The sequence below is a fragment of the Trichosurus vulpecula genome, chromosome 9 (assembly GCF_011100635.1).
Source record: "Trichosurus vulpecula isolate mTriVul1 chromosome 9, mTriVul1.pri, whole genome shotgun sequence".
Lineage (NCBI taxonomy): Eukaryota > Metazoa > Chordata > Mammalia > Diprotodontia > Phalangeridae > Trichosurus > Trichosurus vulpecula.
In genome coordinates this window covers 61,331,280-61,345,658 of record NC_050581.1, presented here as the reverse complement: position 1 = coordinate 61,345,658, position 14,379 = coordinate 61,331,280, and the positions used below count along the sequence as shown (strand labels likewise).

Here is a 14,379-nt window from a genome sequence, read left to right as displayed (position 1 = left end):
CCACCCCCCGCCCCCTTCCAAATTAGGGTCACTCAGTGAAGCAGTTTGAAGGAGAACTCTCTCTGTGAGCTCTAGGGGTTTTAAAACTAGGAAACATGGTCAGTTTTTCTTATCAATTTCAGTTCCCAGTTTGGCAGCCAAGGCTTTTGCAAATGAAAAATCATTATATGGTAGCTCAGCATCCATCCTGGGAAGGGAAAAAAGAGAAAGCTTTTCCAAGACTTACTTGTCCAAATGAGATTTATTTAAGGATGTTCCTTCTGCATAGCTGACTGAAGCTATGCGGGAAGGTTGGAGGTGGGGAGAGGGAGCTATAGTTCTTGAATTCCGGGTACAGCTTGAAGTGAAGATAAGGCAGCCCCAAAGATAGCTTCCTGACTTTCCCTTTTTGAACAGGAAAAGTGGTAACGATGATACTAGGAATGTTCCCTTCTTTTTAAGGATTTCAGGCTAATTGGTAGGGGCCTAGGTGATATCTATTACTTCTGTTTTGAGATTTATATTTTGGACTCTTTGAGTGAAGCAACAGGTGGAGGCCCATGGGAATATGGGATTGGAATGTTTCCCAGCATATCTGTGGTTGGCTATAAGGAGGTGGTAGAAGATATTATTTGAGCCCAAGTGGAGACTCATCTAAGAACACATATAGTTGGGGAAATAGAGGAAAACCTCAGCTAATTTGGGGGGGCATATAAGTAAAAGAAATGAAGAAATAATTAATATTACATCTGAATAAACTCCCAATACAGAATGACCAGAAGAGAAAGGTCTTCATTCTCAATACAGCTAGATATAAATGTTATGTATGTATTAATATATTTTCTAGCAAGTGCTGTCAGTTCATTTATATTCCGCAAAGGGAGAATGACATTTGGAGTTGCAGAAATCTAAGGAGTAAACATTTCCTTATACACAGAATAAGAAAATTCATAGAAAGTGCAAACTAGACGCTACAAAATATAACTTAGCAACCATAGTGTAATGGACCATACAAACCACATACTCACCCTACCCACTTCCATCTCAGGCTCTTTAACTCCTTCCTTTTTGGTATGAGGAAGTATCTGGCCCAAACTCAGATCCTGAGGGAGTCCTACGGACAGAGATAAACACAGGGTCCAGTCATGTTGGACTTGGGAGATGAGTTGCCTTAGACCAGGATTTCTTAATGATCTTTTTGTGCCATGATCCCCTTTTGGCAGTCTCATGAAGCCTTTGATCTCTTCTCAGAATAATGCTTCTAAATGAATAAAATAAAACACATAGGATTACAAAGAAAGGCAATATTGAAATTTAGTTGTCAAAATTTTTTTAAAAAACATCTTCATGGTCTCCAGGTTAAGAACTTGGATCCTACCTTGGATATTCCTTGGGCTTACAGGCCTCTTTGTTTCTTTCTTTTAAATAGTATTTGATTTTTCCAATTACATGTAAAGACAATTTTTAACATTCACTTTTTAAATAAAATTTGGATTCCAAATTTTCTCTCTCTCTCCCTCTCTCTTTCTTCCCTCCTCCAAAAGATGGTAAGCAATTTGATATGTTATATATGTGAAACCATGTAAAACATATATCTATATTAGTAATGTTGTGAAAGAAGGAACAGAACAAAAGGAAAAAACTATGAAAAAAAATAAAGTGAAAGTAGTATGCTTTAATCTGCATTCAGACTCCATAGTTCTTTCTCTGGATGTGGGTAGCATTTTCCATCTTGAGTCTTTTGGAATTGTCTTGGATCATTGTATTGCTGAGAAGAGCTAAGTCAATCATGGTTGATCATTGCACAACGTTGCCATTCTATGTACGACATTCTCTTGGCTCTGTTCCCTTCACTCAGCATCAGTTCATTTAAGTCTTTCCAGGTTTTTCTGAAATCCATACAGGAGACTGCTCTATTACTAGTCAAGGGCCTTCTCATCACTTCCTTCTCTTCAGGGAAGTAGTCCAGGGAAAGCTCACTCAGGTCTTCCTGTGAACCCACGCTAAGTTCCCCCAAGGTCCAGAGCAGAAGCCTTCCAAAATGAGTGTTCTCCGGTTCTTAATTTCAAAGTTGTTTCAGTCCTATCCTCTACTGTTCACTATTCTTTGACCCTATCATAAATGGTTTTCTTTTTCTTCTTTTTTGATCTTTTCTCAGAAGTAGCTGCTGAGAAGCAGAGATATAACTATATAGTTCAGAGGCAGGAATACACAGCATGAAAGGGCCCTCAGATTATCTTTGTAATTCATGATCTGTATGGTTGTTTTTTGTTGTTCTTAAAGAGGACCATGACATCAGGAAGGTGATGCCATGACTGGCAAGTGAATTGGGTTTAAGTGAGTAAGGGCTGTGCAAAGTCACCAGCCTCACTTTCTCCTCTGGAGCCATCTGGGTCCAGTGGCAAGATATAATCAGGACAACTGGAGATGGCCCTGAGATCTGTATAGTAGTTGTGACCTGGAAGAACCTGGTTAACTTAAGGAGGTCAAAGGATGAAGCTTGGGATTTGACCTTGAAGGTATTATCGGGTCTGACATGCCCATTATACAACTCAGTATCATGCCCATCCAAGTACAACCCAGATGTCCATCTAATCACATCTCCTTGATGGGACATAAAAAAGACCCTTGTCTTCCTTAGGTCCTTCACTGACACCATGTTGGTGATGATTAAGTCATAGCTTCTGTAGTTCCCCACCCTTTGACTTGGTGTTTAAAAGGAAGCAGAGAGAGCTGAGGACAAAGCACATTGGTGAGAGAGAGGCTACATATTCTTGGGGCCCTGGAGAGGGAGGAGGAACCATTTATCCACATTATTTTCCTCAGGGAAGACATTATTCCAGAGAAGAGACTGAACTAGGCTTTCTGGAGAGAAGAAAAGCAATCACTTGGCCTCAGGCCTGAAGACAGAAGAGCCGTGTCTTGGAGGAGCAAACCTGGACCACACTGTCCACTCCTACCATGCAGGTGTGTCTGTCTAACAAACTCAAATGCGAAATCCTCTTTCAGAGAGTTCTCAATCTTACGGTATACTATAATTCTGGAGCACTGTACAGGTCCCGTGGGAGAAGGCGTAGTCAACCAGAATGCTGGCTGTGGTTGTTGTTTCATTTGGTCATGTTCAATTTTTTGGTGCCCCCATGGATCATACTATCCATGAAGTTTTCTTGGCAAAGATACTGGAGGAGGTTGCCATTTCCTTCTCCAGCTCATTTTGCAGATGAGGAAACTGAGGCAAATAGGGTTAAGTGAGCAATTTTTAGCATTCATTTTTTTGGGAGGGGGGAGGGCAGGGAAATTGGGCTTAAGTAATTGCCCAAGGTCACACAGGTAGTAAGTGTGTCAAGTGTCTGAGGCTGGATTTGAACTCAGGTCCTTCTGACTCCAGGTTTGGTGCTCTACTCACTACGCCACCTAGCTGCCTCAAGCATTCATTTTAAAATAAAATTTTAAATAAAATTCCAAATTTTCTCCCTCTGTTCCTCCCTCCTCCCTAAGATAGTAAGCAATTTTATATAGGTTATATACATGCACTCATGTAAAATATATTTCTATATTAGTCATGTTATGAAAAAAGAAATGGAACAACAGGAAAAAACTGTGAAAAAAATAAAGAAAGTGAAAATAGTACACTTCAATCTGCATCTAGACTCCATAGATCTTTCTTGCCCAAGATCACACAGCTAGTAAGTATCTGCAGTCGGATTTGAATTCAGGTCTTCCTGACTCCAGACCCAGAGCTCTATCTTCTGAGCCACCTAGCTACCAATCACCAGAAGGCAAAGATCAATTCTCTAGTGACCTCAAATGTCTCCCCTTCTGTAGGGGAAAAGATGCTTTTCACTTTAGGGAGGAGCTTCACTCACAGAATGGCTTTATCAGTCTGTAGAACTATATAGGTTCCTGGGAAGACATGGTAGTCACTGGAGAGGGAAGGAGAGTTGTCTTGCTTATGTAAGGGCTAGAGTGCAAATCTTTTGTGTTTTGCATTTTCTTTGGGGGTAAAATACTGTAATTATTTGTAATAGTTTTTAGCCCACATATTTGCATGGACTCTGGGGATTCTATCTCTATAGAGGCCTAGGCACATATTTTGATATTCTTAATGGTGAGGCCCTGGGTATGAGCAAAATAAGTCAGTTATTGCTGTTTCTAGGGGAAACCTTTGGTAGGAGTTTGAGCCAAAGAGTGATTTGTGGGAATTTCTCCAATGTTAAATACAGTCTTTGAGCTTGGGATTTTGGGCCATTGGTCACATATGAAATCACTGCACAAAGTGATTAAGAAAAATTTAGTTGAGTGGGAGTGTGTGTACTGACAAAGCACATTTGTTAAATTTTTTCATGCCTTTTAAATCTTAGTGCCCTGGGGGAAAGCTCTAGATGTCCCACCTTAGTTATAGCTGTGGTGGAAAGCACACTAAAAATCCCTGGATTCAGATTCTTCCTTTGATGTTAACTAAGTTACTGTAACTCTGGGCAAGTCATTTAATCTGTTTGTGAAGTTGAATAATAGGTGATAAACCTGGAGGTAGAAATGAAGAGAGAAATCATGAAGAGGAAGTAGGGATCATGCCCTGAGATTGGCCTGTTTAAGGAATAACAACTTTGATATTTTGCTATATCTGTTATGTCATTATTGTGGGCGCTTACTCGGCTGGGGAAGATCACAACCTACCCATGCTTTCTCATGTTATGTAATTTTTATCCATATCTTCTTATAAATTTGACACAGGGTCCTAGGGACTTTCTTGTAGATTTCTTGATATTGTATGGATACCAATGGAATAATGGACATTCAGACTGTCCATTGGCTGTCCATCATTCTACATGACCAGCCTACCTCCTTTTCTGGTCTCACATCAACTTGATACTAATAGCAGACATTTATATATATAGTTTCTTTATAGAAGTTATTTCATTTGGTCCTTCCAATATCCCTCTAAGGTAGGCAGCAAAATATTATTAGTCCCATTTGGAAGATGGAAAAACTGAGGCTTAGAGAGCTGAAGACCCTTGGTCTCCTGATTCCAAATTTAGTGTTCTTTTTACTGCTGTACAACCTGTTGAATCATATGGGGTGAAAGCTGACACTGTGACCTGAACTTCTTGTCAACCTCTCTTCCCTTTCTCTTTTAAGCCCATCTCAAAGGCCACTCCATTCATCCTAATCCCACAGAGATCCTTTCTTTCCTTGTATCACATATAGATTTGTGAGCTATAGTCCAACTCAAGGGCACAGAGGGACCAGGAGAGGAGGGGAGACTTTTATCCTAAGAATAGTGCAGGAGTGGCTATGTATGGGTAAAGGAAGCCTCCTCCCTTGGAATGTCTATGAGAGGTCATTCCAGAAGACAGCCACAGACATCTATCTGGGTTAATGGCAACAGGTGGGCCAGTAAGAAAGGGGTGCCCTCCCTCATCTCTAAAACATACAGGGAACTGAGCCAAATTTATAGGAATACAAGTCATTCCCCAATTGAGAAATGGTCAAAGGCTATGAAGAGGCAGTTTTCAGAGGAAGAAATTAAAGATATCTATAGTCATATGAAAAAAATGCTCTAAATCACTATTGATTAGAGAAATGCAAATCAAAACAACTCTTAGGTACCACATCTCTCCTGTCAGATTGGCTAACATGACAAAACAGGAAAATGATAAATGCTGGAGAGGCTGTGGGAAAATTGGAACACCATTACATTGTTGGTGGAGTTGTGAACTGATCCAGCCATTCTGGAGAGCAATTTGGAACTATGCCCAAAGGGCTATAAAAATGTGCATACCCTTTGGCCCAGCAATACCACTTCTAGGGCTGTATCCCAAACAGATCACACAAGTGGGAAATGGACCAGTATGTACAAAAATATTTATAGCTACTCTTTTTGTGGTGGCAAAGAATTGGAAATCAAGGGGATGCCCATCAACTGGGGAATGGCTGAACAAGCTGTGGTATATGAATGTAATGGAATACTATTGTGCTGTAAGAAATGAGGAGCAGATGGACTTCATTACAACGTGGAAAGACTTATATGAACTGATTGCCAAGTAAAGGGAGCAGAACCAGGAGATCATTATACATGATTACAGACACACAGTATCTGTAAGGACTGACTTTATAGACTTGACTCCTCTCATCAAGGCAAGGTTCAAAGTCAGCTCCAAAAGACTCATGATGGAAAAAGCTATGCACATCCAGAGAAAGAATTATGCAGTCTGAATGCCGATAGAGGCAAACTATTTGCTCTCTCTCTTTATTTTTTCCTTCTTTTTTGGTTTCATTTCTCCTCTCTCATGATTCATTCCATTGGTTATAATTTTTCTTTACAACTGGACTAGTATGTAAATAAGCTCAGTGTGAAGGTCCTACATTGGATTACATGCCATCATAGGGGAAAGGAGGGAGGAGAGGGAGGGAGAGAAAATTTAGAACTCCCAAACTTGTGGAACTGAGCGTTGTAACCTAAAAATAGAAAAATAAATTTATAATAAAAAAAGAAAGGGGTGCCCTCAACCTGGGCATTTAGGAAAGCTTGGCACAGATAGTATTGGACACAGACAATATTTAAAACGTAAGAAGCTACCAATAAAGATACAGACTTCAGAGTGTGGATATGCAGAAGGCAACGGTTAGTGGCTTCAGTATTCACCCAGTCTCCTACGTTTGAAACAGTGAGATTATCTTTGATTCTTTCATCTCCTTCACCTCACACATATAATCAATTATTAGTACCTATCATTTCCATGTCAGCAAAAGATTTTATATCCACTCTTTCTTGTCTATTCTCAGGCCTGCTACACTAGCATGATATACACAATGTTGTAGCAGCCAGGATGCTGGTCTTGGAGATACATAAGTTTATAGCTAGGAGGACCTTAGAAGTTATTGAGTCCAAGCTGCAAATGTTACAGATGAGAAAACCAAGGGGCAGTTAGGTGGCACAGTAGATAGAGCACCAGCCCTAGAGTCAGGAAGACCTGAGTTCAAATCTGGCCTCAAACACTTACTAGCTGTGTGACCCTGGGCAAGTCACTTAACCCTGATTGCCTCAAAAAGAAAGGGAAAAAAAGGGAAAATTATGGCCCACAGATGTTACGTCACTTGCCCAGAGTCACACAGCTAGTAATTATCTGAGGCAGAATTCAAACACAGTTTTTCTTGATCCCAAGTCTACTGCTCTATATACTGTAACATGGTGACTAGGTCAGTCAGTCAAAAAGCATTTATTGCACACTTACTATATGCCAAGTGCAAAAGAAGGTAAAAACAGTCCTTGTTCTCAAGGACCTCACATTCTAATGGAGGAGACAACATGGCAAATGACTATGTACAAATAAAAAATATGCACTGTGAATAAAAGCTGCTCTCAGAGGAAAGGCACTTGCAGGGTTTGAGTTGGGGGCCAAGAGGGAATGTCAGGAAAGGGCTCTTATAGAAGGTGAGATTCAAGCTGACTTTTATTTAAATTTTTATAGTATTTTATTTTTTCCAATTACATGTAAAGACAATTTTTAACAGTCATTTTTTGAAAGATTTTGAGTTCCAAATTTTTCTCCCCCCCTCCTCTTTTCCACTCCCCAGGCTGGCAAGCAATCTAATATAGGTTTCTTGCAATTTCATGATGTGTTGTGGCAGAACCATCTCAAAGAATTCAGTCAGACCACCTGTAATCCAAGTATAGACATTTATTGAGGATTGATGCCTCCCACGAAGGGAGCTAAGTTCCAATAGGATCCAGCAACTTCAGAGAAAGCAAGATGGATTTTTATAAGGTAAAGATGCAATTACGTAACAGAAATTATAAATATTAAAAGGACAGGAGGGGTTTGTTAAGGGATTAGGTAATGGGGATGGGTCCCAGCCATGGTGGAACTGTGCATGCGATTACCCACAATGCATACAGAAAAACCCATTTGGAGGGTAGGTATATATGATGATATTATAATAATCCTCTCTATGTCACAGGTTCACCTAAAGGACACCTTTTACTATTACTGCTCAGGTGCCTACTTAAGGAAAGTCCCTTCTATTGTTTTGGGGTCCACATCCTGCTTGAGTCCTGGTGATGCTGCTTTCTGATTGGCTGAGTATTGTGGTTCTGTCTGACTAGACGGATGTGATTGTGGTTGAGTGCATGGACACTCACTGAGGCATATATGGAGAAGTTAGGATATTGAATGTGGGGGGACAGTGGCTAGGTAGGGGCAGAGGCTATATGGAGTCTGGGGGCCTGTGGTGTGGTTAAAGCCAGATTGTTTGGTTAAATCAGGACATGCCTACTGTTCAATGGGGCCCGTAAGGAAGTTAAAATATTGGGGCTAGGGGCAGCTTTATCAGGATTCCATCAGGTTATACCTGTTCAAGCATGTAAAACATATTTCCACATTAGTCATGTTATAAAAGAAGAAACAGAACAAAAGGAAAAAACACAAAAAAATTTTTGTTAAAGTGAAAATCGTATGCTTTGATCTGCATTCAGACTCCATCGGTTCTTTCTCTGGATGTGGATAGTGTTTTCCATGGTGAGTCTTTTGGAATTGACTTAGATCCTTGTTGTGGTTGTGTATGGTTTGTCCTTCGTTCTTGAAGATGACCATGGAAGATGCCATGACTTGCAATTGAATTGCATATAAGTGAGGAAGAACTGTGCAAAGTCACCAGCCTTACCCTCTCCTCCAGAGCCATCTGAGTCCAGTGGTAAGATATAGCTAAGGACAACTGGAGATGGCCCAGGGTGTGTTCTGAGAAGAGCTAAGTCAATCATGGTTGAACTGTCACATGGTGATACTGGTTCTGCTTACTTCACTCAGCATCAGTTCATGTAAGTCTTTCTAGGTTTTTCTGAAATCTTTCAGCTAAATTTTAAAGCAAGCCAGGCAAGCTAGGAGATGAAAGTGAGGAGGGAAAGCATTCCCTTCACCCAGATATGGGTGACAGCCACTGAACAGGCACAGAGAAAGGGGATGGAGTGTTGTATGTGAGGAAAACAAGTAGCCCAGTGTGTAACTGGCCCATGAAGTAAACTGTAAAAATACTAAAAATGTAGGAAGGTTATGAAGGGCTTTAAATGCCAAAGAGAAGATTTTATATTTGGTCCTAGATGTAATAAGGAGCTTCTGGAATTTCTTAAACAGGAGGATTTTATTGACAGTGCTTTAGGAAGATAGCTTTGGCAGATGAGTAGATGATGGACAGGAGAGGGGAGAGACGAGAGTCAGGGAGACCAATTAGAAAGCTATTGTAATAGTCCAGGAGAGAGGTGATGAGGGTCTGTACAAAGGGGTGGTTATGTGAATGGCGAGATAATATGAAGGTTAAAATGATAAGATTTGACAATGGATTTGATGTATGGGGTGAGTTTGAGTGAGCTGAGGATGACACTGTGGTTGTGACTGTGGATGATTGGGAGAATAGTGGTACCTTTGATAGCAATAGGGAAGTTGTGAAAAGGTAGGAGTTTGTGGGGAAAGATAATTAGTTTTGTTTTGGACATGTTGAGTTTTAGATGATTATAGGATGTCTCATTTGATATATCTGAAAGGTGGTTATTGATGTGGGTCTCTAGATTTGTAAATCTGGGAATCATCTGCATAGGGAAAATAATAGAACCCATGGGAACTGATAATTTCACCATGTGAAATACTATAAAGTCAAAACAGAATAGAGTACAGGATAGAATTTAGAGGAACAACCACAGCTAATGACACATGGACTGGGTGAAGAAGTAGAAAACGAAACTGAGAAGAAGGCAGACAGTCTGGAGGAGAACCAGAAGACACTAGTATCCTAGAAATCTAAAGAGTATGGAGTAACCAGGAGAGGATGATGGGCAATATCAAATCCTGCAGAAATATCAAGAAGGATGAAAAGTGAGAAAAAAGTCATCAGACTTGGCAATTAAGAGAGCACTGCTAGCTTTGGAGTGGAAAGTTTCAATTGAACAATGAGGTCAGAAGCCATATTTGCAGAGGGTTTAGGCAAGATTTGAACCCAAGTCATCCCAACTCCAAGACCATTGCTTTCTCTAGCATAGCATGTTGCCTGGGTTCACTCAGATCTCCAAGCTGTTAGATCATGAACAAGTCACTCAAACTCATGGCTCTTTATTCTCCTCATCTGTTAAATGGTGGTGGTGGTGGTGGTGGTAGTGGGGATTAGGGATTAATAATTCTTACATTTTCCACCTTACTGGTAGGGCAGTACTAAAATGTGAGTTGGGTGAATTATTGTGGTATCTTTTTATCTTTATTCCTACTGCCATTCTCTCCCCTTTCCAATCTATCCTTCCTATGGAGATCTGGCCATGTTGTATGCCTGGTCATGTCAAAAATCTTCTGTGGCTCTGCATTGCTCACCAAACAAAGTCCAAATTCTTTTGCTTGTCTTTCTAGCCCTGTCTTGTGCTACTCCCCACAACAAACTGCTGCTCCAGCCAAATTGAACTGTCCCTAGGGACTCACACTGTACTCACATGTCTCCGTCCTTTTGCCCCTACTGTTTTCTATGTCTGGACTGTCTTCCTGGCTCTGTTGAATTCCTACTTATCCCTTAAAAGCCCATCTCAAACTGCCCCCTTTCCAAAGCTTTCCCTGATCCTACACAGAGAATGATAAACTTTATTCTGCCCCCCCATTCTTTTCTTTTTATTTCTTTTGGGGGTGGGGTGCAGCTCTATTCCTGCCTTCCTCCTTCTTTCAGCCCCCACTCCATTAGAAAAGAAAGAAAAATCAAACTTCTGTAACAAATATGAAAAAAACAAATCCTCACACAAGCTATGCCCAGAAATGTACGCCTCGTTCTGCCTCTTAGGTTCTTTACCTCTCTATCAGAAGGGGGGTAGCATGTTTCATCATTGGTCCTCTTGGAACCTTGGCTTACGTTCACTTTGTACATCTCTACTTGACTTATCATGCATTTTGTATTATAATTATATGTTTTCAATATGTCATAGCCTGCTACTAGATTCTAAGCTCCCCATGGGCAGGGACTATTGTTTTATCAAAGCTTTGTATCTCCCCCACAGCTTAGCCCTTGGTTCAGCATAGAATAGTCAGTTAATCAATGTCAAAATGAATTGTCTTCACCATACCATATGTACATGCAGGTGAAATGTGAGCCCTTCTTAGCTCATGTGCGTGCAGACAAAGATACTAGTTTAGCACACACATATGTACTTACACATACAGACACCTACTGATTTCACAAGTTATATATGTATATACATGCATTCATATGTGATATATGTATATATATATATGTATACATACATAGATATTCACTCTTAGCAACACACTCACAAGAGATAGGGTGGTAGGCAGAAGCTGAGGAATTCAAACACTTTATTGAGTCTAGATACAGAAAGTATTTACAATGGGGGAAGGACATGTCAATCTTGACTCCCAGCGGGGGTAGGTTATAGGGAAAGGGCTAGGGGCAGGAATAGAGACCAGAGCCAGGTCCCAGGGGAAGACTGGGGAAACCTTTCCCAGAAAGAGCTGGGTCAATCCCCTGTCCCCCTACCTCGCTCTGGGAAATCTTGTAGCTTCTCTGCATCTCTAGACCTTAAAGGCCCTGGGAACATAGATAGAAAAATCAAAGCATAAAAAAGAGGGTGTCTCTGGGGTGAGCTAGGCAGGCCTGGGACTAGAACCAGGATTCATGCCTAATTCTTCTCCATGACCTGAATATTGTGGCTCAGAGCCTGGGAGGAGGGCAGTGAGGGGACCAGGGGTCAATGGAGTCTTTGATGACATCACTGGATAGGAGGTCTTTTGGAGACAGTGGTCTGCTCAGTCCTGAAAGGGAAGAATAGAGAGGAAAAAGGTGAGGGGAGTCTGGACTACAGTTCCTCCCTCCATTCTGAACCCCTCTGCCTCCACCCAAAGCCCTCTCCTTCACCTCTTGCAGCCCCTGGTCTCTCGGCTCTTCTTGCCGGGCCTGGGGGTTCCCGTTTCCTTTTTGCAGTTCCGGGGTTTAGGTTTTGGCAGGGTTCCTCCATGCTTGTCAAGCCGCTTCACCAGGTCTTGTACCCATTTCAACGTGGGGTCAGCACACAGATCTGCCTGTGATCTTTTCCAGGGAGTAAATCTGTAGGGACCATGTTCAAAAGACTTGAGCCCAGACACCGGTTCATGATCGCCCCCCAATATAGTTTCTCCCTCCAGCCATGTCTAAGGGGCTCACCCAGACTCTCAAACCTTTCCCTCTGACCCCTCGCCCCGTTGTTGTTCCCCCAGCTGTGCCCTCACATAATGGCCGAGATGGAGCAGCCCTGGTTGCTTTCTTGCCGCCTGTAGGTTCGGACGATAGAGGCTGGAATCTGTTTCCGACTGTACTTGAGACAGCAGTCAAGAGCCCCACTGTCACTACCTGAAGGGTGGGGGAAATACAGGAGTCCAGGAATTGGGGGAGAGTAGAAACATACCAACCTGGCTGAGAACTTTGACCCAAGCATCCTCGTTCCCCTCTGCTCCAGAAATATACACTCAAGGAGAAGGTTGGGAGACTCTCTGAGTAATAGCCCTTGCCAGTCTAGAACGTTCCCTCTCTTCTTGGGAGCCTCCCTTCTGTTCAGACCGATGCCCTCCTCCTCTCCCATCCTCCCTAAGTCCCTGCTTTGACTTCAATGGCTGCTGAAACACTTTGTCTTGTTCAACCAGTACCTTGGGTGCCTGGGCTGCAGACAGTGAGGACCAGGAAGGCCAGCATCAGAGCCAGCGCCATGGAGGATAAGGACCAGGCTTGGAGCTGGAAATTGAAAGCTGGAGCAGGAGGTCAGGAGACTGAGAGCCAGATGCTGGGAGGTGGAGGTGGGAGTAGGAGGCTGAATGTGTGGGCTGTGTAGACTCCCACTCCCTATTTATCAGGTCCCATCACTTTCACTTCCCCCTTGGCTCTCAGCCCTTTCTGTCCCCAGCTGTCCAGAGAAGGATGGGGATCTCCCTTCCTTTTTCCTGGAAGGCTGGTTTCTGCCCCTACCCTTGCCTTGGCTCCCTGCCTCTCTTCTTCCCTTTCTAGCCCGCATTGAAGGGGAGATGGGAAGGGGCTAAGCTTAGGGAGCCCCCCAGTATCCTGGGGGTAGGATGCGAGAAAAGTGGTAAAGTTGCTGAAGTCTTTTTTGGTGGCAGGAGAGAGAAATTTCTCTTTTATTTGCCCCTTTCGAGTGTTTTATTGATGGGGCTCCATCTATCAGGGAGGAAAGTTTCCAATAAACACAATGAGGGGCTGAGGACTGGACGGGTTCTCCCTGCCAAGGCAGTTTGCAGTTTAAAAGGACAACTGATTGCTGAAACCAAAGACATAAAGGTCCAATGATGGAATTTCAGGTATGATGAAAAGCTAGAGAGGAAGATAGTTTTTAAAAAAATACATGAGTTTGGCAAATATTAACAAACATGAACATTCTCATACATAAGGAAGAATAAAAGATGAGACTGGGCATGACTGAATATCTGTTACGTCCAGCTCAGTAAAGTATCTGTTATATTTAACAGAGTAATACCAATATTGCCCTTCTTGTTTGCATCCACTTCTGAACTTCTTTCTGCTTACCTCTGTGTATTTAAAGAAATGTTTCATTGATGCTCTTTTTTTGGGGGGGACACATAATCAATGCCCTCTTTCCCTACAACAACTCTACCCCCACCCCAAAACCCTTCTAACAAATAAGTATAGTCAGAACAGATAAATCCACACATTGGCCATGTCTGAAAATCTATGTCTCATTCTGTACCTGAAGTCCATCACCTCTCCACTAAGAAGTAGGAGGCATGCTTCATCATCAGTCTGAAGTTGTCCCTGGTCACTATATGGATAAATTCTTACATTTTTTCCAAGTTGTTTTCCTTCACAACATTGAAGTCATTGTATCAATTGTTTTCCTGGTTCTGTACACTCCACTCTGCATCAGTTCATAAAAGTCTTCCCAAGTTTCTCTGAGGAATCTGACAACACCTTGGGGACATGAAAGAGTTTGGGAACAGCTATCCTGTACCAATGAAATCAGAGGTCCAGGCCTTATCCCTGTGTGCTAGGCTCTGTAATTAATACAATACAATGTAATGTAACGTAACATAACATAATATAACATAGTTACTATAATTAATATAAAATAAAGAAACAGAGGTGAAAAAATGTATTCTCTGCCTCCCAGGGACCCACAGTCTAGCCAGGAAGATAGCAGAATTCCAGGCAATGTGTGCACAGAGATACTCAGAGACAGCTCCATTGAAAAGGTGGTACTTTAACTGAGCCTCTAAGGATGAGTAGAACTCACCTAAGTGGAAAATTGGGCTGAGGAGGGTGGCAGTAGGGTAGTGGGGTGGTGGAATATATTTTAGGTGAGGAGAATGTTGAAGGGAGCATGAGAGTAAGACCAGTTTAGCTGGAGCAGAGGGTAATTGA

The 14,379-nt window shown here is 42.0% G+C and overlaps 1 protein-coding gene across 1 annotated transcript; it reads right to left on the bottom strand.

Annotated features, from left to right (window-relative positions):
- Positions 1–11,307: 11,307 nt before the first annotated feature.
- Positions 11,308–12,811, bottom strand: CCL21 (C-C motif chemokine ligand 21). Its single transcript, XM_036739273.1, has 4 exons — positions 12,639–12,811; positions 12,225–12,345; positions 11,875–12,063; positions 11,308–11,771 (listed from the first exon to the last, which is right to left on the bottom strand). The coding sequence occupies exons 1-4, from the start codon at positions 12,697–12,699 to the stop codon at positions 11,729–11,731; spliced, it is 414 nt and encodes a 137-aa protein (XP_036595168.1). The 5' UTR covers positions 12,700–12,811; the 3' UTR covers positions 11,308–11,728.
- Positions 12,812–14,379: the final 1,568 nt, after the last annotated feature.